General features: G+C 43.8%; 1 protein-coding gene across 1 annotated transcript in view; it reads right to left on the reverse strand.

The window, feature by feature from the left end:
* LOC123484795 (nck-associated protein 5-like) overlaps positions 1 to 27,364 on the reverse strand; it is a 96,487-nt gene that overhangs the window by 56,584 nt on the left and 12,539 nt on the right. The window contains 2 exon segments of the mRNA XM_045215520.1: positions 13,077 to 13,210; positions 26,521 to 26,584. Of these exon segments, the coding sequence (XP_045071455.1) occupies positions 13,077 to 13,210; positions 26,521 to 26,523 (137 nt within the window). The 5' untranslated portion in view covers positions 26,524 to 26,584.

Here is a 27,364-nt window from a genome sequence, read left to right on the forward strand (position 1 = left end):
AGGGATCAGGTCTGTGGCCACAGGGGGGAGGCCAGGATAGGGATCACCCAGCCTGGGATAAGTGTGAGGGATGAATGGGTGGATGGATGGACAGCAGACATGTGGAGCTTTACTAGCTGCCAGGGATTAGAGATGCTTTAGGCTGAGTTGAAACCAACACTTTCTATTGCTATGTAAGTCACTGCTGTGTCGTCGTGTCAATACTGTACACAGACAGGCAGACAGACTGAAAGACAAACATATGTATTTCTTAGGACACATATCACCATGCTAGAGAAAGAGTGAGACCGTGAGCTCATGGGTTGGATTGATCTACCTGGCTTCTGCAGCCTCTGGGCTCACTGGGGAAAAGCCCTGCTCCAAACTCTCACTCCATCAACACGGTATTAGGAGCTGAGCTCTCCCAAACCCCATTAACCAGGTTTGACAAAGGCACAATTTGAAAAGTCTTAAGCACGAGGGGTCACCATGACTTGATGGATAAATATTATTATCGCCTAATCTTCACCCGGCAGCAGTTCCTGGAAAACTCACCCAAACTATCTGACTCAGCATTGCAAAGTTCAATTTTTCCGGTTAACGACTCTTTTTCGCATTCCCACTAAATCTCTTCCACCTCTGTAAACGCATGTAATTGCCCGGCAGGCCGATAGATTAAGCTAAGCTACTTCTTTATCCTCTTTCAAATTTTTGTTTTGTGTTTTTCGACCAGAATGGGTAATTGTAATTGGGACTCTACCCTGTCCTACCCTAGAGAGCGACCTGAACCCCTAATAAAGCCCTCAGGGCAAATGCTGTTGGGGTCTCTGCACTCGTTCTCTGACCAGGCGATACACATCCAGTTTTGTTTAAAGCGGAAAACGCTGTAAAAGCCACAAGGGCCCTTCATCCCAGTTAGCATGGGGGTAGCATTACAAAGTCCTTAAACCTTAGGACCACTGGCTCTTTCAAGTCAACTTTGACCCCTGACAATGAGACACGCATGACAGGGAGGCAGGGGGACGCCAAAGGGACGAGTGAGACAGTCAGAGGCCAGGCAGGCCAAGGCAGTCATGTCACTTTTTTACAGCCTCCTATTCTTCTGAGAGAGATAACGACTACCTCCTGGATGCTTCCACCATCTTTATTTCATTTGAGGGAAGTAACGTGTCACATAGGGTACAATTCTCACAAACATGCTACGTTTTGTGACCAAAAAGTCACTGCATACACATATGGATAAGGGAAGGCTTGAGTTAATTCCTCTTTAAGACACAATCCTCTTTCTCTCACTCCTCTTTTCCCTCTTTTAGTTGAGGTTGGATTTCGAGCAAATCCATTATGTTTTTCCACATGTACATCTCTGGCCATAGGAAGCAGTTAGCAGTGAGCTGGGAGCCAAGGGGACCCATATGAGCAGAGGCCTCTAGCCCTCAGAGGCTCCCGGAGGATCTGTGGTAGGGTTGTGTGTGTGTGTGTGTGCGTGTGCGTGAATGTTAGCATGTGTGGCCCACATGCACCACAGAACATCACTGATGGCCCCAGAGGAGATACTTAGGGAGGATGACAGGATGAATCCCATTACTCCACAGCACAGCCAGGAGCACAGCTGTCCCGCAACTACTTCACCTCCCCCAACCTCCCCCGGCCTGGATGCTCCTCTTGGGGCATGGAGAGGAAAAGGTGGGCTGTGGTCAGGTTCTCTCCCCTCTACACACAACCTATCCCAGCTGAAGTCCTTGTACAGGCTCTTGTATCAGCCTGAATGGACATTCCATCTCATAAGGATCTACTGTGCTTGGCATTGCTGCTATGTAAAGAACTACAGGGTCATTTAAAATTAGATCTGGCTCCCATGTTGAGTTCAAATACAGTACCAGTCAAAGGTTTGAACACATCTACTCATTCCAGGGTTTTTCTTAATTGTTACTATTTTCTACATTGTAGAATAATAGGGAAGACATCAAAACTATGAAATAACACATATGGAATCACGTAGTAACCAAAAAAGTGTTAAACAAAACAAAATATATTTTATATTTGAGATTCTTCAAAGAAGCCACCCTTTGCCTTGATGACAGCTTTGCACACTCTTGCCATTCTCTCAACCAGCTTCATGAGGTAGTCACCTGGAATGCATTTCAATTAACAGGTGTGCATTGTTAAAAGTTAATTTGTGGAATTTGTGGAATTTATATCCTTCTTAATGTGTTTGAGCCAATCAGTTGTGTTGTGACAAGGTAGGGGTGGTATACAGAAGATAGCCCTATTTGGTAAAAGACCAAGTCCATATTATTGCAAGAACAGTTTAAATAAACAAAGAGAAACGACAGTCCATCTCTGTTGCAGAGGATAAGTTCATTAGTTACCAGCCTCAGAAATTGCAGCCCAAATAAGTGCTTCACAGAGTTCAACTAACAGACACATCTCAACATCAACTGTTCAGAAGAGACTGTGTGAATCAGGCCTTCATGGTTGAATTGCTGCAAATAAACCACTACTAAAGGACACCAATAAGAAGAAGAGACTTGCTTGGGCCAAGAAACACAAGCAATGGACATTCGACTGGTGGAAACGTATCCTTTGGTGTGGAGACCAAATTGGAGATTTGTGATTCCAACCGCCGTGTCTTTGTGAGACGCGGGGTTGGGTGAACGGATTATCTCTGCATGTGTATTTCCCACCGTAAAGCATGGAGGAGGAGGTGTTATGGTGTGGGGGTGTTTTGCTGGTGACTCTGTTTGTGATTTATTTAGAATTTAACCAGCATGGCTACCACAGCATTCTGCAGCGATACGCCATCCCATCTGGTTTGGACTTAGTGGGACTATCATTTGTTTTTCAACAGGACATTGACCCAACACACCTCCAGGCTGTGTAAGGGCTATTTTACCAAGAAGAAGAGTGATGGAGTGCTGCATCAGATGACCTGGTCTCCACAATCACCCGACCTCAACCCAATTGAGATGGTTTGGGATGAGTTGGACAGCAGAGTGAAGGAAAAGCAGCCAACAAGTGCACAGCATATGTGGGAACTCCTTCAAGACTGTTGGAAAAGCATTCCAGGTGAAGCTGGTTGAGAGAATGCCAAAAGCGTGCAAAGCTGTCATCAAGGCAAAGGGTGGCTACTTTGAAGAATCTCAAATATAAAATATATTTTGATTTGTTTAACACTTTTTTGGTTACTACATGATTCCATATGTGTTATTTCATAGTTTGAGGTATTCACTATTATTCTACAATATAGAAAATAGTAAAAATAAAGAAAAAACCCTTGAATGAGTAGGTGTGTCCAAACTTTTGACTGGTACTGTATGTTCATACATGTGTACAGTGGTACCCAGAGACATATATTAAGAGATGTCGGACAGGTTTCAGAGCGGACGCCATGTTAGCGCCTTTATTCTCGACATTTTGATGAGGTAACGATAGGAGAGCGCCTCTGAAAATTCCCTATGAAATGACCCGCTGTAAACAAGCAGAACAGATCAGCGAATTGAACAGACGTTTTTATTTATCAGCATTCGGGATAATGTGTATCCAAGTCGGTACTGTGGACATCTTGATAGGTTTTGAAAACTATCCGAAATCAACAGCACGAAGCAGAAGCGTCAATTATCACTTTAGCGACGGCTATAGAGGACAAAGTGGCGCCCTCGGAACATTCAGACAGAAACCTCATTGGCCCAACTCTTTAAATAAATGACTTTGGTAGTGGCTATTCAGGCATAAGTGTCTCTATGCGTTGACCATAAATGTCAGTATATGTGCCTGATCATGTGTGGATAGGTGTTCATATTACGCCATAGACAGTTGCTGTGTGTTGGCTGCCTGCCTGCCTGTGTATGTAACTGCCTCAGACGGTGCCACCGCCACCAGATCCATACAGCTTCCATAAGTTCACTGCATATTCCATGTCACTGTGCCACAGGCAGTCTGCTGGTCTGCAGCCTACCAGTGGCAAGACAGGAAAGCCTTGATCATGTGTGAACCAACGGATGCCCTACTTTCACACAGGCTTGTAATCTGATCTCATTTAGTACGCCTGTAAAAGATCATCATAACCAGCATGTTTAATCCATAGCGGAAGTGAATTAGTGTGTGTGTGTGTGAGAATGTGAGTGCGTGTGAGTGATCTCCCCTCAAACTAACTACACTGTCACCACTATACAGTAATGCCAGACAGACTGTTACATCTGAATAACCTCTCCAAGTTGATCAGCCTCTGAAATTAAATTACATTTCAAAACTTCCCCTAATCCCCCTAAATAAACTCAATCATTCCAATTCCCTGACTACATTGGAACTCCTCTAACTCGGTTAATTGCGGCACAAGGGAGGGAGGGGAGAAATGTAAAATCATCAACAAACAAACCCTCTAGTAAAGTGGGTTGTTTAAATATAGAACTGACACTTATTATCAGGCTAACCGTCTCCCATCCCTCGCTAATGTGTCTGATGCTGTGAGTGGAACAGCAGTCTGATGCTGTGAGTGGAACAGCAGTCTGATGGCTGTGAGTGGAACAGCAGTCTGATGGCTGTGAGTGGAACAGCAGTCTGATGGCTGTGAGTGGAACAGCAGTCTGATGGCTGTGAGTGGAACAGCAGTCTGATGGCTGTGAGTGGAACAGCAGTCTGATGGCTGTGAGTGGAACAGCAGTCTGATGGCTGTGAGTGGAACAGCATAGTCTGATGGCTGTGAGTGGAACAGCAAAGTCTGATGGCTGTGAGTGGAACAGCAGTCTGTAGTCCCCTGTAGCTCAGTTGGTAGAGCATGGCGCTTGCAACGCCAGGGTTGTGGGTTCGTTTCCACGGGGGCCAGTATGAAAATGTATGCACTCACTAACTGTAAGTCGCTCTGGATAAGAGCGTCTGCTAAATGACTAAAATGTGAGTGGAACAGCAGTCTGATGCTGTGATTGGAACAGCAGAGTCTGATGGCTGTGAGTGGAACAGCAGTCTGATGCTGTGAGTGGAACAGCAGTCTGATGGCTGTGTGTGGAACAGCAAAGTAGCTTCAAAGAATAGCAAATGATAATTTCTTTCCTCAAGATGCCACCAGATGTGCAGGATGTGAAACAGCGCCCCGATTCATCCAAATCAACTCCGCAGCTGCTCTGACCGTGGGGCCCTGTTTGAAATGAAACACTTTGGGGCTGGTATGGGTGTTAGATTAGCCTAAAGGGGCATTGATCTCTGAACATGAGTGCAATCACCGAGCTCATTGGGAACCAGGGGAATGTGTGTTTTAGCAAGCTAGCTGTGGCGGTGGGCCGGGTGATAACTCGCTGGTACAGCTGTGGGCCGGAACACGCTAACACGCTAACGAGGTAAGCACATGACCATGGTCTGTAGTGTTTTTATAGCCTGACCCTATGTTCTCTCCTCTCCCCTCCTCCCTTCCCCTCTCTCAGACTGTGGTAATAGTGGGGGCCAGGCATGAAACCAAGCATGACTCTCCAAACAACATGTCTGGACTTGAACGTCCAACCACTCATTCCTGCCCCCCCCGTGCAGACAGAATACTCCACAGAGTTGTAAATCTAGACCTAGAGTAATCATCTGCTGTTGTTATTAGTACTCACAAGCCTGTAGTCCATACGTCTCCCATATCCTGACAAGGAAAAAAGCTTGTGGAGACAAAGCTGATTCAAAGTCAAGAAGGAGAGCGTAGGTAAGTGTCTTGGAGTTAGCCCATTGATTAGCCAGCATATTATTGCAGGTGGCCATGACCTTATACACAAAATATAGGCTTTAGTATGCAGGTTTAACAGTTCTCCAGCATGCTACCGAGTTCTCCAGAGTTTTCAAACTTCTGTCTCCATAAAGGCAGACAAGTGTTGAAGACAAATAGAGACAGTGAGAAGCAAAGAGAGCCTGGATCTTTCATTACCTGAAAACTGCTTCCCTCATCTTCAGGCTAAACCCTAAGTGGAAGCCTTTGATGGGGGGGCCCCAGTGGCCCTGGGTCCCCCTGGTCCCTGCCTGTCCACAGGACATGCTGTCGACTGTAAGGAGGAGGGAGGGCTAGACTGCTGGGGGTGATGTGGCTCAGGCTTGGCTCTCCCTTACAATCCAGTCCGGTCAACTTCTCCTAAAGTCCACACGCCACCTTCTTCCACCTCCATCTTCTCGCTACTTGTCTATGTCACTCTGCTCCTAACTAGACAAACTTCAGCCCTCGAGAAGTTGAGAGGGCTCCTGTTAGTTGGTTTCCCGTTGCCCTCTGTCCTCTCTCTGCAGTGTCTGGCCCCTGTGTGTGTAAATAACCTACAGGGTGGGCTGTGTGGGCTTCTACTAATCCTTGAGTTTTAATGACGAGCAAGCTGGAGCTAGCTCCTGAGGGCTGACCCAAGTCAGGGGCCGACCATGTGACCTTCCTGCTGGGGTCTCCTCCCCTTTAATGCTCAGCTGGATAAGGGATGGGGGAGGGTGTGTGTGTGTGTGTGTGTGTGTGTGTTGGGGGGGTCGAGTGTGTGAGTGACCAGTCCCTTAAGGAATGCAGACCTGCTGATCTGAGGACAGACATGAATACAAAGGAAAACACAAAACTGGGAACCGAGACTATGATGTCTTTTTGTGTACAAAATGGAGAAGAAAGCCAGACGACCCACTACTGAATGATTGTTTCGATCAGGTTCTTGCCCTTACATTCACCTCCAGAAAAGAAAGCACCAAGGCACATCAGGAAGCACACACATATGCCCGCTGGGGCTAGTAAGAAGCTGTGCTTCCCTGGGGTTCGTCTGGCTCCACTCTTAGGCATTCTCTGATGTGTGTGTTTTCTCTATTCCCTGATCAGAGAGAAGGAAGGAGGGAGACAGCGAGGTGCTATGGATCTAACAAGGAGCTCATTAACATAACTCTCTCATATCATCACAGAACACCTTGGTCTTCCAAAACTGGAGATTGGAAAGCAACCTGGTTTCAGAGCATTTCCGTATAAATCTGTACGTAAATATGAGACACTCCAGTTAGAATGATATGTTACGTTTCGTATGGTATGTATTAATTTGTGGATGTCCATCACTCATTTCGTATGATATGTCACGAATTACAATTCATATTATATATTATGAATTTGCAAACGTACAATATGTTACGAATTTGCTAAACCTATGATATGTTACGAATTCTAACTAGATGGCTAACGTTAGCTAGGCTAGGGGGTTTGGGTTAGGGGTTAGGGTTAAGGTTAGGGTTAAGTTTAGAAGTTAGGTTTAGGGTTAAAGTTAGGGGAAGGGGTTAGCTAACATGCTAAGTAGTTGAAAAGTTGGTAATTAGACAAAATGCTAGTTGTCCGTGAGGATATTCAAACTCGCAACCTTTGGGTTGATAGAAGTTCGCATTTGTGTTGCTAGATGTTCGCATTATACGTCTATCTATCCACCCCGACCAACCACCACTTTTATTTTTGTCTTAAGTAACCATACCAAACGTAACATTTCATACTAATTTGAGTGTACCAGTTTTACATTTACTATGTTACATCTAGTCTATGAGACCAGGCTGTGGAAAGACAAAATTAAAACAGACATTCTAATAACTTCACAAAATATGGTGTCCTGTTAAGGAAGTTCTACTGAAAAAAATATGGTTTTGTTACATATAGACACACATAACATATTATAAGCCCTATAAGACAGGCCCATAAAGGCTAATTATTCCTGCAGGCTATAAAAGTGTTACCAAAATGTTGATATGTGTTTGTGGTATTTTATCTTTATCCTATTTGGAGTGGTCATTAATAATATGTTTCATGACTGAAAGTTAGAGGTCCTACTCTAACTTTATTTCAATGCACTATCATCATTCAATGTGACTTCATTAACGATACTCAAATTAATTGATGCCATTGTTCAAGTAGATTCCAGTCTATTTAAGGGTGTTTCAGATACTGTATAGTCCTCTTTAAAATAACCGATCTTGGTCCACTTTAAAGTGAACTCTGGGGTCAAAAAAATGCCCTTGCCTTTGAATGAGGACTCAACTCTTTTTGCCAATTCACATCACATATTTTGTGGCCTGAGTCCTCTTTGCATTCACATTGCTATGTTTAGAAAGGAACTAATATTTTTTCCCAACATTCACTCAAGGTTCTCTGGGTTTTTACAAAGTGCAGGACAAGCGATTCCATCCGAACGTGTTATCAGACAGCTAGATATACCTACTCACATTTTGGAAGCTAATAGACTGCATTTATTTAAAAGATGAGACATAATAATAATGATCAGAAGATAATATTACATGAATATATTATTGGTAAATAGCAGAAGAATAACTGCAGATTAAATAATGCTGTAATTGAAAATTGTACATCCAATGCCCCTTTAAGAGCTAGCATTGATTCACCAGATATGTTGTTGTCTTCCTACACTATTCAAGCCCCACAATCGAATAAACAGTTTACGAGGTGCTTAGCCTATAGATTACATATTGCAAACAAATAATCTGAACATCGTGTCAGTACGAAACTCCACACACATTTTCTTATGTCCGAGCATCGCTAATCAATATTCAAAAACAGCACGTTTTATCTGCGAACCTGCACGTCATCATCATCTCTCTTTCGTGGCACCAATGTGAGGGGTTATGTCAGAGGAAACGGTTTTGCAGTAGTCTAGTGTGTGGTACCGGAATAATGAGAAGTGAACCTGGGGAGCTTTGTGTTCACACTGCCCTAAAAAAGGTAACCGGCCAGCGGAATTCAAGCAAACCGAACTCAGACCACCTCCTTCGCTTCAGGGGCACTTTTGAGGGGTCTGAGTTCCTTTGGAGTGTTCACACTGCACATAAAAATTCTGCAAACCGCACTGAGTTCATAAAAATTGTCTCAAAGGGACCAAGTGTGAAAACACCCTAAGAGATTGGATGTCAACCTCCATAATTCCTGGATATTATCTATGAGGACACTTTCTGGAATGAGGCTATTCTCTTCTGATGCGAAATGAATGGTAGGCTATGGCTATGTCCCAAATGGCACCGTATTCCTATATAGTGCACTACTTTTGACCAGAGCCTATAGGGCTCTAGTCAAAAGTAATACACTATGTAGGGAATAGGGTGCCATTTGGGACGTAGATGATATGTTGCCTAGATATCTGCAGGGCACATATGTTCTATCCTTGACAACCAAAGAAACAGGTACAATGGATGGTTATTTCACTGGAGAATCAGATTTGAGTGGGATTGCAAGTAATAATGCAGGTAACAATATAATAATGAAATAATGCCACTTTTGGAAGGCACAATATGCTCACTCATCCTGAACTAAGCACTACACACAGTGTGTGTGTGTGTGTGTATCAGTGATTTAAGAGTGCAGAGCTGGCATTATCAAGTGGGTCAAAGGTTCAGGCTGAAGACAGTGTGGGCAGCCTGCTGACTGACTGGTTTTCTGGCTGGTGAGCTCTTAATTAAAGTGACCACACAGATGTCCCATCTGCCACTGGGACCACCATCACACATTACTGGCTCCCATCTAAACATGATAATCCAATGAGAGGCCAGGTACACAAACACACACACATGCAGGGATACACGCAAATCACACACATAGACGCGCAGGGACACATGCACACACTTGCAATCATGCATATATGACACACATGGACTCAATAAACACACAAGCACACACACACACACACCCAAACCCATGCACACAGCCAGACACTCCAACATACAAAAACAAACATTATGAATTAAGTCTCTCTAAACCCGGTTAGCTCCTCTATGTATGTCACTGCAGGGAACCTTCATTTAATAGGCTCTGAAAGGTACAGAAACAAGAGCAATACAAAGATAGAGAAACACATTTCTACCAATGCCTGTTGAAATAACGACCATCCACCACCACTGACAATGAGCAATACAGGGGGAATTACACCAGTTGATCAATTCCAAGCACTTTATCTCCTATAGCATTCAGTGTGGTGGGAAGGTCTCTTATTGCTGAGCACTTTAAGGACATAATGGAATCTTTGTCTACATTGTTCTTACACAATCTAGGGGCCGAGTAGGCATGCAGTCATCCACAGGAGTCACAGCCAATAAGAACAATCTGTCTGGAGACAGGCAACCGCCCGGCGACGGAAGCATCTGTCACAAAGGGACTAGAGCAGGACCCAATCACAGATAAGCCTAATATATTTTCCCCCTACACACACACATGCACACCCAATCTCGCCCGCCTCACTTATTCGGCTACGGGACGTCGGGCGTCGTTATGCTAGCGCTATCAGCTGATTCATCGGTCCACGCCGGTGATAGCCCAGAATATAAACAGATCTGAGATCAGTCTGGAGTCTGGATGATGTGACAAAAGACATAATAAGGCTATGGCTGGTTGAGTCAGACTCTGATTGGGGATCAGACTGATGGCAGACATAACAGAGGCAGTCACAGAGGCAGTCAGGGAAGGGTGATATGAATAGGGACAGAGACGGGAGACAGGCACTTATGTAAACATAATACGATGTCTCCCCCGCTCACTGACTTATATTCGATTTCTGTGTTGAATGATCTGTCCCTGATTCCTCAGGCATTATTCCATATGGGGGAACAGCTAGCTACTATACAGATACACAATAGCACGTCGAGCTGACTGTGTTGTCTGTGCTGACTGCAAAATCTAATCCAAACTGTACGCCCACATGGATAAATGAATTCTGCTACAGAATGAATATGTTGATGGATACACATATAGATATACGGTGACAGGATGCCACAGCCGAAGGCTGAACATTTAGAGTTGTGGGGCAAGAGAAAATGGGTATATTGACTTGTGGGCTGGAATGACAATGGAGGCATGCTGATTGTTTAACCAGTCCTACAGATTGTTACTAGTCCATTAAGGTTGACTGATTGATTGCTTCTGTGGACAGGTGTCTTTTATACAGGTAACAAACTGAGATTAGGAGCACTCCCTTTAAGAGTGTGCTCCTAATCTCAGCTCGTTATCTGTATAAAAGACACCTGGGAGCCAGAAATCTTTCTAATTGAGAGGGGGTCAAATACTTGTTTCCCTCATTAAAATGCAAATCAATTTATAACATTTTTGACATGCGTTTTTCTGGATTTTTTTGTTGTTATTCTGTCTCTCACTGTTCAAATAAACCTACCATTAAAATGATAGACTGATCATTTCTTTGTCAGTGGGCAAACGACAAAATCAGCAGGGGATCAAATACTTTTTTCCCTCACTGTAGAATCATGCCGTGTAACCATTGGGTTATAAGTTAATGAACATTTCATTGATGTGCATTGCAGTGTGCAGAGTTAGCCATCAAAGCTGTTGTGAATGCGGTTGAGTGAAGCTGGTGAGTTACCATAATAGCCACTACACTGTAACAAATCTGACATTCCTTGGAGCCATGGGTGCGAATCCCACTTCTGACACCATTGTTGCGATTCGGGGGTGCTTGAACTCCGGTCGCCTTGACCAAGGGCAGTGACCGCAACCACTGGCCCAACAAGCCCACTTGGGACAGCAGTTTACAGTCTTAAGAACGTCAGATTTCTTACAATACTAATACAAAACTTAGAGAAGAAACACTAATACCATTGTTGGACTAATACCATAGTTGGATTTATACCATAGTTGGACTAACCCCATAGTTAAACACTAGATGACAACAATGAGTATGATGACCCACCACATTTAGAGGTCATTCTGCCCAACTAACTCCAGACAACTAACTGCAGTACAATGTCAGACTATTTTAATATGACAGATTTTCTCACCAAATTTAAAATGGGAAGATAAGCGCTCATTATAAAACTCCACGGGTTATTCTCGTAAGGCGGTGCATTGAATGACTATCTCCTAATTATGACATAAGTTCCGAGCTGAGTGGTGCTGAGTGGTGAATTATTTTACTTACTGTCACACCTCAATGAGCCTGTAGTAAGATGAAAATTACCTTTTAGTAAGGGGAAAATGACCTTATAGTAAGGGGAAAATGGACTCTCAAAGCGGTAGTCATTCTTCGCGGTCAGAGAACTGACAAAGACTTCATCCTTCCTTCATTTTAAATGTTGGAGAGATAAAAATGTGTCTTTCAATACAGTCAAGGTTGACTGATGAAGTGATGCACCAAGAGACGGGTCTATATTCTCCAATTAAGTGGAGAAAGGTAAGAGAGATGCGATAAAGATTTCTCAACACAAAAGATTTAAAACAGAGATGGCTAATGAACCAAAAACAGAGTAATTTTTTGGGGTGTAAAAGAAAATTGGCCCCTAGCTTGAAACCTGTGGCAAAGTCTGTTGGATCAAAGTCTTTGGCATTACTTCATTGGGTACGGCAGTGCACTCTGATGGTAGCATACACATTTACATTTACGTCATTTAGCAGACGCTCTTATCCAGAGCGACTTACATTATTATTATTTTTTTTCATACCCCCTGTGGGGATACACAGAATGTATCTAGGCCTATATAGGTTGTGTCTGACCTGTGTCATGTTACAGTGGTGGAGTAAGCTGGTGGAGCCTACTGGTCTGTTGTCATGGAAACGTTGCCATGGTGCGTGGGACAGGCGGTGTGTGTGTGCATGTCTTTTTTATTTTGTATTCTTTTTTGGGGGGGGTGTTTAACCCCCCTTTTTCTCCCCAATTTTGTGGTATCCAATTGATAGTTACAGTCTCGTCCCATTGCTGCAACTCCCGTACGGACACTGGAGAGGCGAAGGTCGAGAGTCGTGCATCCTCCGAAACACAACCCAAAGGAACCGCACTGCTTCTTGACACAGTGCCCGCTAACCAGGAAGCCAGCCGCATCAATGTGCCGGAGGAAACGCCGTACACCTGGCGACCGAGTCAGCGTGCACTGCGCCCGGCCCGCCACATGAGTCGCTAGTGCGCGATGGGACAAGAACATCCCTGCCGGCCAAATCCTCCCCTACCCTGGACGGCGCTGGGCCAATTGCGCGCCGCCCCATGGGTCTCCCGGTCGCGGCCGGCTGCAACAGAACCTGGACTCGAACCAGGATCTCTAGTGGCACAGCTAGCACTGCGATGTGTGTGCATGTCAGTGTCAGTGTCAATGTATGTGTGTGTGTCTGTGTGTGTGTGTGTGTGTGTGTGTGTGTGTGTTACCTGGAGAAGTGCTGCTGTAGCGAAACCATCTGCACTCGGCCCAGCTCCGACTCGTCCGTCACCTCCCGAAGCCGCTTCTCGCTGTCCAATCGCAAGCGTCGCTCTTCCTCTAGTACGTGAATCAGCTTTTGTCGCTGTGGGAAAAAGGACAGAGTCAGGTTAGCTGCTGAATGTCAACAAAACAGCTAAAGGTAAAATGTGTTGTTACCAGCCAACACAGGTAGAGAGAGAGAAAAGCCACCAGCAACATAGGCCAAAGCACAGTCTGTGACTATCTCCATGTCACAAATATCTATTTCATAATATCTATTTCATAATATCTATGTCATAATATCTATTTCATAATATCTATGTCATAATATCTATTTCATAACATCTATTTCAGCAGTGCATTTGTAATTTTACAGTTCAGGAGAACCATACCATGTTTCTAACTAGAGCTCCTAAAGCCATCCCAGTTGCCATGGCACAAAATTGATACCCAGTGTAATGCAGCACCCTGCACTGTAATAAAAAAAAGGATGTTGATTCAAATGTACAATTGTAAGGCAACCAGCTGCAATAGGATTGTGAGTTTGCTTTCAAATAAAATGAAGTTGAGCAAACTCACAATCATATTGCAGCTGTGGTAATAAGTTACATATTGAACCCTGCTGACCTAACCCTGATACACTATCCTTGTCTCAATTGTATCAAGGCCTAAAAATCCTTCTTTAACCTGTCTCCTTCCCTTCATCTACACCTATTGAAGTGGATTTAACAAGTGACATCAATAAGGGATCATAGTTTCACCTGGATTCTCCTGGTCAGTCTATGTCATGGAAAGAGCAGGTGTCCTTAATGTTTTGTACACTCAGTGTAAGTTAAAGCTTAAACCATGCTGCCAGAATCACAGTGGAAAACAACTGCACTAATGCTGGATTTGTCTTCACTAAACATGGTTTTAAAAGACTCCACTGCAGGCTCACTGCTGAAAGATGATGAACTTTAGCTATAGAGACTCTAAAAGCAGAAAAGCTTCTGAACATCCAATTTTTTTCTATGACCCTAATTGGAGCATGCACTGTGTCCTGAAGCCTCAGAAGTTACTCCAAATCAAAAAAATGTCCTCGGTTCAGATTCTACACTTCAAAGGCTATGCGGCCTGCCTTCCTGTCTGACCATCTCAAGGAAGAAGTTTAAAGTCAAAGATAATGTTGGGGTTCTGTGGTAAAGTTTCGAGGGGCCAAACACTGCGTGCTTTACATCTAAACTTCCACAAGCTGGTTGAGTTTGGGGATTTCACTTGAAGATACTGTAAAACTGAAGACGTGATATGGAGAAAGTTAGTGCACTAACTCTCCTATAATCTGTCTCCATATGGCGAAATCCACCAAGTTACAGTAAGTGACAGATGTAACCAGGGGCGCAACTTTGATTTTGGAAGTGGGGGGGATATAATTATTATTATTTTTAAAGATTTTTCAGTCGGATAAACAATCCAAACAGCCTAACCGACCGCTCGGAGGCGTCCACATGGTCCTAAAGCACAACGTTGCCTCGTTTTGTATCACATTCCAATGATAAAACTGGGGGGGGCAAAAATGCAATTTCAGAATGTGGGGGGGACATGTCCCCAACCGTTCCCAGTGAAAGTTGCACCCCTGGATGTAACTATTGATCACTGCATGCTGGGTAAGCCTCTTAGCCGTACAGTAGATTAAACCACTAAACCATCTCCCTCTGTCTATGGTGTAACAAGCTTATTGCCAAAAGATAAGGTTGTTTACTTATGGTTAGAAAAAGAGAGGCCTTGACACTGTGTTGAACACAATAATGGTACAAAGTGAAAGGAACACTGCCACTACCTCACTCTCCAACTAATGTGCATGAATTGAGGAGCAAACGGAAGTGAAGAGGAAATTGGACATATCCTCCTCATGTCCGACAAGAGTGGCTGAATTTCCTCTTCACTTGAACACAATAACATACAGTACAATACTAGGGTCTGTGATCATTGCAAAGGAAAATCGTGCCTCGAATAATGCAGATACTGATATCCGTTCTTTACAGTATGTTTAATGGACATTCCTTGATATGTCTCATTCACAGTGATGGCTATAGTTATAGGGGATGCCTCGAAAGAAAGGAAGGAAGGAAAGGGGATACCAAGTCAGTTGCACAACTGAATGCATTCAACCAAAATGTGTCTTCCGCATTTAACCCAACCCCTCTGACTCAGAGAGGTGCGGGGGCTGCCTTAATCGGACGTCATCGGCGCCCGGGAGCAGTCGTTCTTGGGGGTTAACTGCCTTGCTCAAGGGCAGAATGGCAGATTTTTTTCCACCTTGATGGCTCGGGGATTCAAACCAGCAACTTTTTGGTTTACTGGCCCAACCGCTAGGCTACCTGCCTCCTACACAGTATATAGCCACCAAGGCCATGGGTAGCTGACCATGGCTGTCTTACTATAGAGGGTGTAATGCACATTTCATCATAGGTGTCATTCACAGTGAACATTGTAGTGGATGCTTCAACATAGACTACAAGGCCATGGGAAGTTGACTATATATATGGATGTCTTAATATATCTTACTATATGTCTTACTATATGGATGTCTTATTATATGGATGTCTTACTACAGTGGCAAGAAAAAGTATGTGGAATTACATGGATATCTGCATAAATTGGTCATGAAATTTGATCTGATCTTCATCTAAGTCACAACAATTAACTAATAACACACAAATTATTGTATTTTTCTTGTCTATATTGAATACATCATTTAAACATTCACAGTGTAGGTTGGAAAAAGTATGTGAACCCCTAGGCTAATGACTTCTCCAGAAGCTAATTGGAGTCCAGAGTCAGCTAACCTGGAGTCCATTCAATGAGACGAGATTGGAGATGTTGGTTAGAGCTGCCCTGCCCTATAAAAAACACTCACAAAATGTGAGTTTGCTATTCACAAAAAGCATTGCCTGATGTGAACCATGCCTCGAACAAAAGAGATCTCAGGAGACCAAAGATTAAGAATTGTATACTTTCAGAAAGTTGGAAATGGTTACAAAATAATCTCTAAAAGCCTTGATGTTCATCAGTCCACGGTAAGACAAATTGTCTATAAATGGAGAAAGTTCAGCACTGTTGCTACTCTCCCTAGGAGTGGCCGTTCTGCAAAGATGACTGCAAGAGCACAACGTAGAATGCTCAATGAGGTTAAGAAGAATCAGTGTCAGTTAAAGACTTACAGAAATCTCTGGAACATGCTAACATCTCTGTTGACGAGTCTACGATACGTAAAACACTAAACAAGAATGGTGTTCATGGGAGGACACCACAGAAGAAACCACTGCTGTCCAAAAAAAACATTGCTGCACGTCTGAAGTTCGCAAAAGCGCACCTAGATGTTCCACAGCGCTACTGGCAAAATATACTAAAGTTGAGTTGTTTGGAAGGAACACACAACACTATGTGTGTGGAAAAAAAGGGACTGCACACCAACATCATAACCTCATCCCAACTGTAAAGTATGGTGGAGGGAGCCTGGACAGCTTGCTATCATCGATGGAAAAATAAATTCCCAAGTTTATCAAGACATTTTGCAGGAGAATGTAAGGCTATCTGTCCGCCAATTGAAGCTCAACAGAAGTTGGGTCCTGACCTCAACCCGATTGAGATGCTGTGGCATGACCTCAAGAGAGCGGTTCACACCAGACATCCCAAGAATATTGCTGAATTGAAACAGTTTTGTAAAGAGGAATGGTCCAAAATTCCTCCTGACCGTTGTGCAGGTCTGATCCGCAACTACAGGAAACGTTTGGTTGAGGTTATCGCTGCCAAAGGAGGGTCAACCAGTTATTAAATCCAAGGGTTCACATACTTTTCCCACCATGCACTGTGAATGTTTACACGGTGTGTTCAATAAAGACATGAAAAAGTATGATTGTTTGTGTGTTATTAGTTTAAGCAGACTGGGTTTGTCTATTCTTGTGACTTAGATGAAGATCAGTTCAAATTTTATGACCAATTTATGCAGAAATACAGGTAATTCCAAAGGGTTCACATATTTTTTCTTGCCAATGTATATGGATGTCTTACTATATGGATGTCTTACTATATGGATGTCTTACTATATGGAGCACATGAGTCTCCTGACTTCCTTCCGTTCTCTGTGCTATTGACCTCAACAAGGTCAGTTAGAGACAGCATCTGAATAGAAACACTAAAAGGTGCTTAATAATACATACTTCCCCACGCATTGGTAGGCCATTACATATAAAGTGCTGAGTCACTGTAATTGAGTGAATAACCTTGTCCAAAATCAACTAGTTCAATACTCCATGAGGCATACAGCCTTAGAGCAAAGTATGGCATTTCCTTCACCCCTCTGTTAAAAAATATATAGGTATAAAATATTTACCTTCATGGCTATTAAGTATAAAGCATGAGTTCAATTGAAAAAGTAATAATGAACAATCATTATTATGTTATTTCTGAAATATGCAACACTACCAAGATCTTGTTCATTTGGTTGTCCATTGCATGGTAGCAAGAGGGAATTCAAAGCAGACAATTTCACAGAAAAGCACTGCACTGCCATCTAGTGGCAGTAGAACAACACACTTGTTCAAGCGAATCAAATCAAATCAAATTGTATTTGCCACATGCGCCGAATACAACAGGTATAGACCTTACAGTGAAATGCTTACTTACAAGCCCTTAACCAACAATGCAGTTTTAAGAAGAAAAAAAAGGGTTAAGTAAAAAATAATGAAAGAGCACTAGATTGCAGGAGAGGAACTAACCAAGGAGCCTACTGTAGCACGAACCAGGGCACTTACCACATGAATGACACATTTCAAACCTCCATATATACTATGGAGGCCTTAATATAGCAACTCTGTATTAATCTCAAATCAACCTACCTATATAACTGTATATCAAATCAACCCCTATACCCTACCAATAGACACTACTACCCTACCCCTACTTACTGCTGACTAAACTGTGTGAGTCCCAAATCAACCCCTATACCCTACCCCTAGACACTACTAATGGTTAGTGTGAATACCAAATAAACCCCTATACCCTACCCATAGACACCATTACCCTACTCGTAGACACTATATCTGAAACCCTACTTCTTCAAAGAGTATCTTAAATAATCCCACAGCACCCCTCCTCGCACCCACCTCCTCCCCCCTCCCCCAAAAGTCAAACTGAATGGAAAAAGTGCCCCACACTACCGCAACACCACAATCAGGGCAGTTTCCAGACAAACAAATTATAATAAATGAAATACAAAACAAAACGTTTTTTTCCCAAAGGGGGAAACCTCTTGGCTCCTTTAGTTGTGAGCCCAGTGTGTTAGAGTTGAAGCCGTCCAATAAACAACCATGTTTCACTCTAACTCTGTGATTTGGCCCAAATTCTTCCCAACTGAGGTTTTCATTGGCTGAAGCAGTTGAGCAGACCACATTAAACCCTATTCAGCACTAAAACCAGGCCAAGCTCTTCAACACGACCGTAAATCCAGTGCTACTATGTGGAGTGGCTTTTACGCACAAGGGAGCCTCTCCATCACACGTAATGGATCCCGTAAATAACACACCACGACAGGAACATAAACCCACTGTCACAAGACTGGTGCCAAGTTAGAGCTGCACCCTAGCTACAACCTGGACCAAACCCAAACAAGTTCCTTTACCACGACTAGTTAGACCGGAGTTGAACAACTGGACATGAGTTTAAGTAATCGTTTTAGAAACTTTAGTGACCTTTTTGGAAACTAGACTGTTTCTCTTTCAGAAGAGGATGGGTTTTCTGTCATAAAATGACATAACTCGAACATAAACAGGTTTAAACACAGGCACAGTGTAAAAAACAATAACATCTCATCAGAAAATCAAAGGTAAATTGCGGTATTTTGATTTCATATTTAAGGTATTCAAGGAACTAAACAATTTACAAAACATATTATACTGGACTTATTGCAACTTAAATGACTTTATATCAAAAATGCGTCGACCGATTGTTCAAATACCCACACTAATTGCCTCAAGATGATTACTGTATGTGAATATCACCTCTATACGCAAAGGTCCAATTTGCCTCAAACATAACTGCAAATGACATTGTTCAGTAATTTGGCCTGTGTTCCTACAATTGTCCATTGTCCCTGGCTTTTGTTAACCACATCTCCTTAAAAACACACCAGGCACAACACCCTGTGCAATAAAAAACAATGTCTGCACCCCAAATGGCACCCTATTCCCTACATACTGCTCGATAATCTCCCTAAGGGCCCTGGTCAAAAGTAGTGCACTACATAGGGAATAGGGTGCCATTTGGAACGAAGCCTACGTCTGCATACTAAGCCTTGCCAATAGCTTAAATAACAACACACTTATAACAGCAGTCTTCTGCTTTTGTTCAATTTATAATTTCTGCCATTTAACTGGGCCCAGAACCGTTAAATCCAACTTTAAGATATCTTTACATTGCCAGAAAATCCTAGCGAGACATACACTATTTCACAGCTGAAGTATTTACTGTCCACAGACTTTATATGCATATGGAAATTGGCCTTGCCCAGTGATAGCAAGCCTGATAATTGAAAGCATACTCTAACGTGCTAAAACCAACCACTAACATTTAGCTGCAGCTGGAGTAGACTACATTCAATATTTTCAAAAGGAGAATTAACTCGATGTGAGAAAAACTGTTCAGGCAATCAGTAGAAAAACTAGCATAAGCATTCTTTCTAAAGCACCATTTACTTTGATGTCTCACATGACAAAAAAAAGGATATACCTCTGATTATGATTAGCTTGCATGGTAGTTGACTGTCTGCACTGATGTTCTTCCCTCTCTGTCCTGTAGATGGCCATCTCTTCCTAAGAAAACCTGTCTGTCAAGGCCCATTTTAACCAAGTGTCTCAGAGTAGGAGTGCTGGTCTATGATCAAGTCCTCCTTGTCCATATAATCTTATTCACTATGATATAAAAGGAAAAACTGATTCTAGAACAGCCCCAGAGGATTTATAATACTGTATCGGGTACCTTTGTCACATCTAATGTCTTCTCCTTTACTCTTATCAGCCATATCATCTGTCAGATGAGATGCTTCATGGTTCTGCTGACTCCAAGGTTTAGAGAGTGGCTCTGCCTAGGGATTGTAGCTGTGTATTCAGGATTAACCTTGAACTCATTGGGATTATCATGCTATTACCTGGGAAGGTCAAGGTGGGGGAATGAGCAAGGCTAATATTACTCCAGCATTGTTCAGTGAAGAGTGAACCATTGGACTACCTAGTCAGTTGCACAACTGAATGCATTCAACCGAAATGTGTCTTCTCGCATTTAACCCAACTCCTTTGAAACAATACATTGGATATGGAGCTGGGTGTATGTATACGATCCATCATTATCAAAATGTACACGATCAATATTTATACATATGGTATGGTATACTTTAAATCATGTCTCTGTCATAATATACAGCACATGTAACTGGGCTCCATTGCTCCATGCTATAGTAACCTAGTTGCACTAGACACAGTCCTAGCATGGCTGTGTAATTCGACAGCATTGTGTTGTCATTTATTCATAAGAGACAGACAGACAGGGTTCTCAGTAGTGAATTACTACTAGACCTTCCGTAACCCCCTGATAGCCCTCCATGATCCGGAGGAGATTTTAAATTAATTAGAGACTACCGCGTCTCTCAAGGCCATGTTGTGCCTGTAATGCTGCGAGACGTTGACAAAGGGATAGAAGGGAAAGCCGCAGTCTGTGCAATGTTATCAGTGAAGTGTGTGTGTGTGTGTGTGTGTGTGTGTGTGTGTGTGTGTGTGTGTGTGTGTGTGTGTGTGTGTGTGTGTGTGTGTGTGTGTGTGTGTGTGTGTGTGTGTGTGTGTGTGTGTGTGTGTGTGTGTGTGTGTGTAGGGCTGACGGGTGGGGGGAGAAAGGGTTTGTGTGTGTGTGTGTGTGTGTGTGTGTGTGTGTGTGTGTGTGTGTGTGTGTGTGTGTGTGTGTGTGTGTGTGTGTGTGGAGGGCTGACGGGGTGGGGAGAGAGGGTTTGTGTGTGGTGTGTGTGTGTGTGTGTGTGTGTGTGTGTGTGTGTGTGTGTGTGTGTGTGTGTGTGTGTGTGTGTGTGTGTGTGTGTGTGTGTGTGGAGGGCTGACGGGGTGGAGGAGAAAGGGTGTGTGTGTGTGTAGTGTGTTTGTGCATGTGTGTGTGTGTGCCCCTCTCTCACTCAATAATCTCTTCATTACACAGTGCACCTCAGTAGGAGGCTGGGAGGCTCCCGCTGAATCAAAGGCCTGGAGGATATCTCCTTGGCCCAGTACTGCAACACAAACATCAGGGACACAAAGCAACATGCAAGTTCCTCCTCCTTCATTAATAATACATGCTGTTTACTGTCTGCCTGCCAGGCTGGTAGTATATTGACCAGCCTGGATTCTGCTGGAAGAATTGTAACAAGGGGATTTGTCTGACTGGCAAACTGTAGGCTAAACAATGTGTGTTCACTACAATGCAGAATACAGGTACTCACCTGCTATTATGACAACAACAAAATGCTTTAAAAAGTAGCATGTCATGTAGCATGTTTGCCTGAAGTGCCTTTACTCTCTTAGCCTAATTGCATTGAAATAATTAATTATCTAAATAACAATTTAATTCAGTCAGGTTCTTAGTAGTAGCTCTGCCCTTGGTACATTGAGAAGAGAACAATTACCATAATATCCATATTTAAATTGCAATATAAAATATGATTAGATTCTTGAACATGGCCATTTGGTAAAATAATACTTATCTTTGAAATACAGAGGATGGTGTAAACCGAACCACATGCTATTCCCTAGAAATCACTGCCCTACAGATCCCTGGGGAGTCTATAAATTCAATTATCATGCAGGGCCAACCATTACATTAGAGCCTGGCTATTGCTCTCACTGCGGCTGTTCAGCATACACACACCCCGGGATATGGTAAACCGTTTGAGTGGCCCATTTATCATTGCCAAGGGACCCACACCCTGTCCATCCACACACAGAAAGAGAAAGATGGAGATAGAGAGAGAGAGAGAGAGAGAGAGAGAGAGAGAGAGAGAGAGAGAGAGAGAGAGAGAGAGAGAGAGAGAGAGAGAGAGAGAGAGAGAGAGAGAGAGAGGCACACACACAAACACACAGAAACGTAAGCACATACACACCCCAACCCCCCACCCCACATGTGCTCCGTCCAGAGACTGGCTCTGTGGACATGCGATTTAGGCCTGGCTGTCACCGCTCGTCTCCCATCTCAATGTGTGAAACCACTATGGGAGAGAGGGATCCCAGTGATGGTCCCCATAGTGGTTTCTCACATTGAGATGAATGACTAGCGGTGATAGCCATCACTGGGATCCCTCTCTCCCTGTACATGCTGATAAGCCCCAATCTGTAGAGACAGTACCTGAGTCCCCAGCGGCCCCGTCGGTCCCCAGTCCCTCACCAGTGTCAAAGATCCTCCAAACAGCTGTCAAAGCCATCTCCATGCTGTCTCCACACAGACCTCAGTCCACCACACAGACTTCAACCATAGAAATACAATGAAAATACTATAGAATGGAAGTAGGCTATTATACTAGCACCATTCTAGAATAGAAGTAATGTTATTTATAGGACTTCAACTCACTAGGCAATCCCTTACTCTCTTTTCCCCCTAATGGAGAGCTTATAGCTAGAATGCATGGCATGCTTTTTTGGTTTATTATCCATTTGGCCTACTGTACTGTGTTTCTTCTGATCTCTTTTAAGACTCAGATCTGTAACAGTACCCCATTTATCTTCAGTGCATTTTCCCCTTGAATTACCACTGGTGCATTTGGATCCTTTGGAGGAATGGGACTGTTGAATAGCCTAGAATGTGAGGCTGATGAGAAAATGTTTCAATCCCTTTCATTTGAGTTTCATTCAAGCGTGAGCGAATCATACGCGGTAATCAAGGAAAGTGGTGTGTATGAGTGTGTGTGTGTTTGTACACTTGCACGTATTTGTGTGTGTGTGTGTGTGTGTGTGTGTGTGCGCGTGTGTGTGTGTGTGTGTGTGTGTGTGTGGGTGTGTGTGTGCATCTACACTTCATTATGGCTCTATTAAGCTGTGATACCATGGTGTGCCTCAGAAGGCAAAGAAAATAAAGTGTGTTTCACACGAAGCGCAGCGTTTATTTTCCCACGTTGTTTAGACAGCCGTTTCCAGTGGTCATAATCTCAGCCAGCGTTTTAAATGGGCCTTTAATGGACAGCCAGCACAGCCAGAGCAGCAGCAGCACCTAGCGACCTCACAAGCCACACATTTTGACTTTTTCCTCCCACTCTCTCACTCTGACAGGAAACACAGCATCCTGCCTAGGACTAGCTTAGATGAGGAGAGAGGGTGAGGGAGAGAGAGAAAGAGAGAGAGAGGGAGAGAGAGAGAAACACCCACCCACGCATGCATGCCCACACACACACACACACTCCCCCCACACTCCCAGGACTCATTAAGCCAGCCAAGCCCAAACACTCTTCTCTCTCTGGGCTGGCTTGGATGTGAAGAATTCCAGAATTCTGAATTCCAGGGGAAACCCACAGCAGTAACTGGTACTGAATGAGAAGGTTTGACTAAAGAAAGACAGGCCACACTTGTTGGAGTGACTGGGCCTGTGTTCTGCCTTCTCCGAGCATCAACACTACCAGTTACCAGAGCTCATCATCAAATACCGTACCTTGAGGGGGATCCAGTGTTTTTCCTCCTGACAGAATTTGAACGGAAGGTGGCTGGGTGGGGCTGGCTGATTAAACACCCTGCAGGGCTTAAGATAATGTTTAAGCAGTAAACAGCACGTTCAAGGCCTGGCAGGTATGGCTATACCAACATCTCCTTATAACCAATAAACCAATTCATATAGGTCATGTCTATAATATGAGGATTCTGACAACTCTGACAAAGTTGTCATTGCTCTTCAGTATCTTAACCTCAATTCTCATTTAGAAGATCAGGGGCTGTGTCTATCAAGTGTCTCAGAGTAGGAGATCTGTTCTAGGATCAGTTTAGCCTTTTAGATCATAATGAATACGATTACATGGACAGGGGAGGAACTGATCCTAGATCAGTACTCTGAGACAGTTGATACATACTTATTGCTTTTTACATGCACTTTTGGAACTCCTGTAGCATAAATTCTGATAGCAAACGTTAAATGCCCAATGAAGAATGATACAGAAGTCTATGGCCTATACCATTGGCAGTTACCATGGTATTGCGCAACTTTACCCCCCAATTTATAACACTAGTTAAAGTTAAGACTTGTTACTCAGTTGTATTAAGGCACATAGAGGACCAGGGAGTATACAATTACATGCAAAATCACAGCATGTTGCTTTCTTTCCCTACACAATACAGTCATAACACTGTAACATAACGTTTCCCAGAGGAGGTAGTCAGCACAGGGTCCATTTGGTCTCTCTCTCTCTCTCTCTCTCTCTCTCTCTCTCTCTCTCTCTCTCTCTCTCTCTCTCTCTCTCTCTCTCTCTCTCTCTCTCTCTCTCTCTCTCTCTCTCTCTCTCTCTCTCTCTCTCTCTCTCTCTCTCTCTCTCTCTCTCACACAAACACACGCACAAGCATGCTGGAGGCAGTAAGGGGAGCATAACTAGTGAAAGAGGAGGCAACAGACACTCTGGAGGGTAAGAGATGCACACTTCAAAGTCCACAGCATAATCTGTCGTCTTCTGGAGGCGGTGTCTGTGTGTGTGAGGAGGGGACTCCTTGGGGCAGAGTGCCTCTAGTTCACCTCGCCATCACATTAACAATTATCTCCCTGATGCAGCATTCTCTTTTGATTTCTATTAAAGACCCTAAAGACCATGCCTGAGCTCCCAGAGGAGAGGAGCATATTCCAGGCATGTGTGTGAGAGAGGGGGACTCCAGGAGGGATAATCCCAATTTCAAATGGAGCTCGGAGACACACACACACCCCACATTCTTCTTTTACCACTCCCTTCCCTTCCTCCTGTCTGGCACAGATAACTCATCCCTCCTTCACCCCCCCTTTCCTCACATACATACACACCCTGAGTTGTAATTAGCATGGCATCCACTCTCATGACTCTGAGAAGCAGTACTCAGAGAAAGCCTCACACAGCCAGGCAGTAGATATTTCCCCCCTAGCTCTTCACTAAGGTCAGAGGCTGATCAGTCTCTTAGTCTGACTGACTACAGTATGAGGTGCTGACACACAGAGTTTCCCAATGGAGCCTGAGATAAGAGCTATGTGGGAACGTCCTTCTCTTGTGCTGTGACTGTATGGAACTTGCTACAGTGAGCCTCAACCGTGAGAGCCTGCACTGTGTTAAAACGAATGTGACTCTGATCTGATGGTCGCGCATGACCTTGTAGATGGCTACAGCATACCTCAGGAACCGCAATGCGGAAATCAATATACCTTGTAGGTCGTTCTCCACAGTCACAAACAAACATCCAAGTGTTTTCCAAAGACTCCATGGTAAACATCACTGTCTCATTGTGGTGCTTCCAGGAAACATACCTCTTACAATCTATAGCTATACGTCATTTAGCAGATGTTTTTATCCAGAGCAATTTACAGCAGTAAGTGCATACATTTTCATACTGGTCCCCCGTGGGAAACGAACCCACAACCCTGGCGTTGCAAGCACCATGCTCTACCAACTGAGCCACACAGGACCATCTATACAAAGAAGACTATGTACAGTATGCTGTCATTGTAATGATGCGTATGCTACCCACTCTATTCAGTATGTAGTGTGTTGTTCATATCCATATCTGTATTGTAGTGTTACGAGACCAGACTGTTAATGTGGTATTCTCAGGAGGACTTCTAGAACGCTGGAACTCGAGACCACTACCACTACGAGAGTACATTGTAGATATGGCTATCCTAGAGTATGTAAATCTCAGTCTGCTTTAGGCTTGCTGCCATAGCGCTCTTTTATGAAGCTATTTGGGGCTGTAATGAATTTACTGTAGTTCTAAAGTTCTAAACAGCTGAGTCCAAGGCCTGGCTGTCGCTCTAGAGACCGTGGTCAGCTGGTATCTTCAGGTCCCTCTCTCCGAACCCTACTCACTCTCCTCAGACGACCCCCGTTATACAACCAGGGGTGTGTGTGTGTGTGTGTGCTACATTTGACATCAACCCTGAAATCTGCTGCACTAATGTGTGTTGATAATACCATGGCGATGGGAGCAAGACCTAGAATTGCCACCCAGAAAAGTGCTGCAAGACCCAATGTAAATATATGTTTTTGGTTGAGGAAAGTTAGCAGTGCAGTGACCTTGGTCGATGACCGAGCAGGACTGGCAGCTGTGAGCTGTGGGTTTGAGAATAATAATGTGTCTGTATGTGTGTGTGTATGTGTGTGTGTGTGTGTGTGTGTGTAAGACAGAGCATCAACAGTACCATTGTTCCTTCGCTTTTGCTTCGTGCGACTTCCCTCTGCAGGCGAGCCACGGCCAGCTTCTCCCTGAACAAAAGAAAGAGAGAGAGAGACGGAGAGAGAGAGAGAGAGAGAGAGAGAGAGAGAGAGAGAGAGAGAGAGAGAGAGAGAGAGAGAGAGAGAGAGAGAGAGAGAGAGAGAGAGAGAGAGAGAGAGAGAGAGAGAGAGAGAAAGAGGGAGAGAGAGGGAGAGGGAAATAGTGAGAGAGAGGACAGAAAGAGAGAGAGAAAGAGAGAGAGGGAAAGAGCGAGAAAGAAAAGAGAAAGAGAGAGGAGGGGAGAGAGAGAGAGAGAGAGAGAGAGAGAGAGAGAGAGAGAGAGAGAGAGAGAGAGAGAGAGAGAGAGAGAGAGAGAGAGAGAGAGAGAGAGAGAGAGAGAGCAAGAACAAGAGACAAGTGAATAGCTGATCACTTTTCATTGTGACACAGTCTGTGCTCCATGCACTGTTTTCTGCCAAACAGCACTGTGGTTTACCAACACGTCAACAAACAGAAAAGGTATAGAGGTCAGCAACTAGACACTACACACTAAACAGAGACACACTAGCCTGCGCCTTGATAAAAATAGCACACAAAAAAACATGAAAAGCATTCCACATTGACAACCATAAACATCCTCTCAGTCATAGAGAAACAGCAGCTAGTGTTCTACTTCTATGAAAACTGTTCAACAGACAACCCCCCACTCTCATTTTGCTAATGAGAGAAAGCAGTGCGCTCATGTACTGGCACTGATAACGATGGACACTTTAGAGCTTTTCCCAAGGTATCACTGCCTGACTGACGAATAGTTTCTCTAGACTTCCATA

The sequence above is a fragment of the Coregonus clupeaformis genome, unplaced genomic scaffold, assembly GCF_020615455.1.
Source record: "Coregonus clupeaformis isolate EN_2021a unplaced genomic scaffold, ASM2061545v1 scaf0464, whole genome shotgun sequence".
Taxonomy (NCBI): domain Eukaryota; kingdom Metazoa; phylum Chordata; class Actinopteri; order Salmoniformes; family Salmonidae; genus Coregonus; species Coregonus clupeaformis.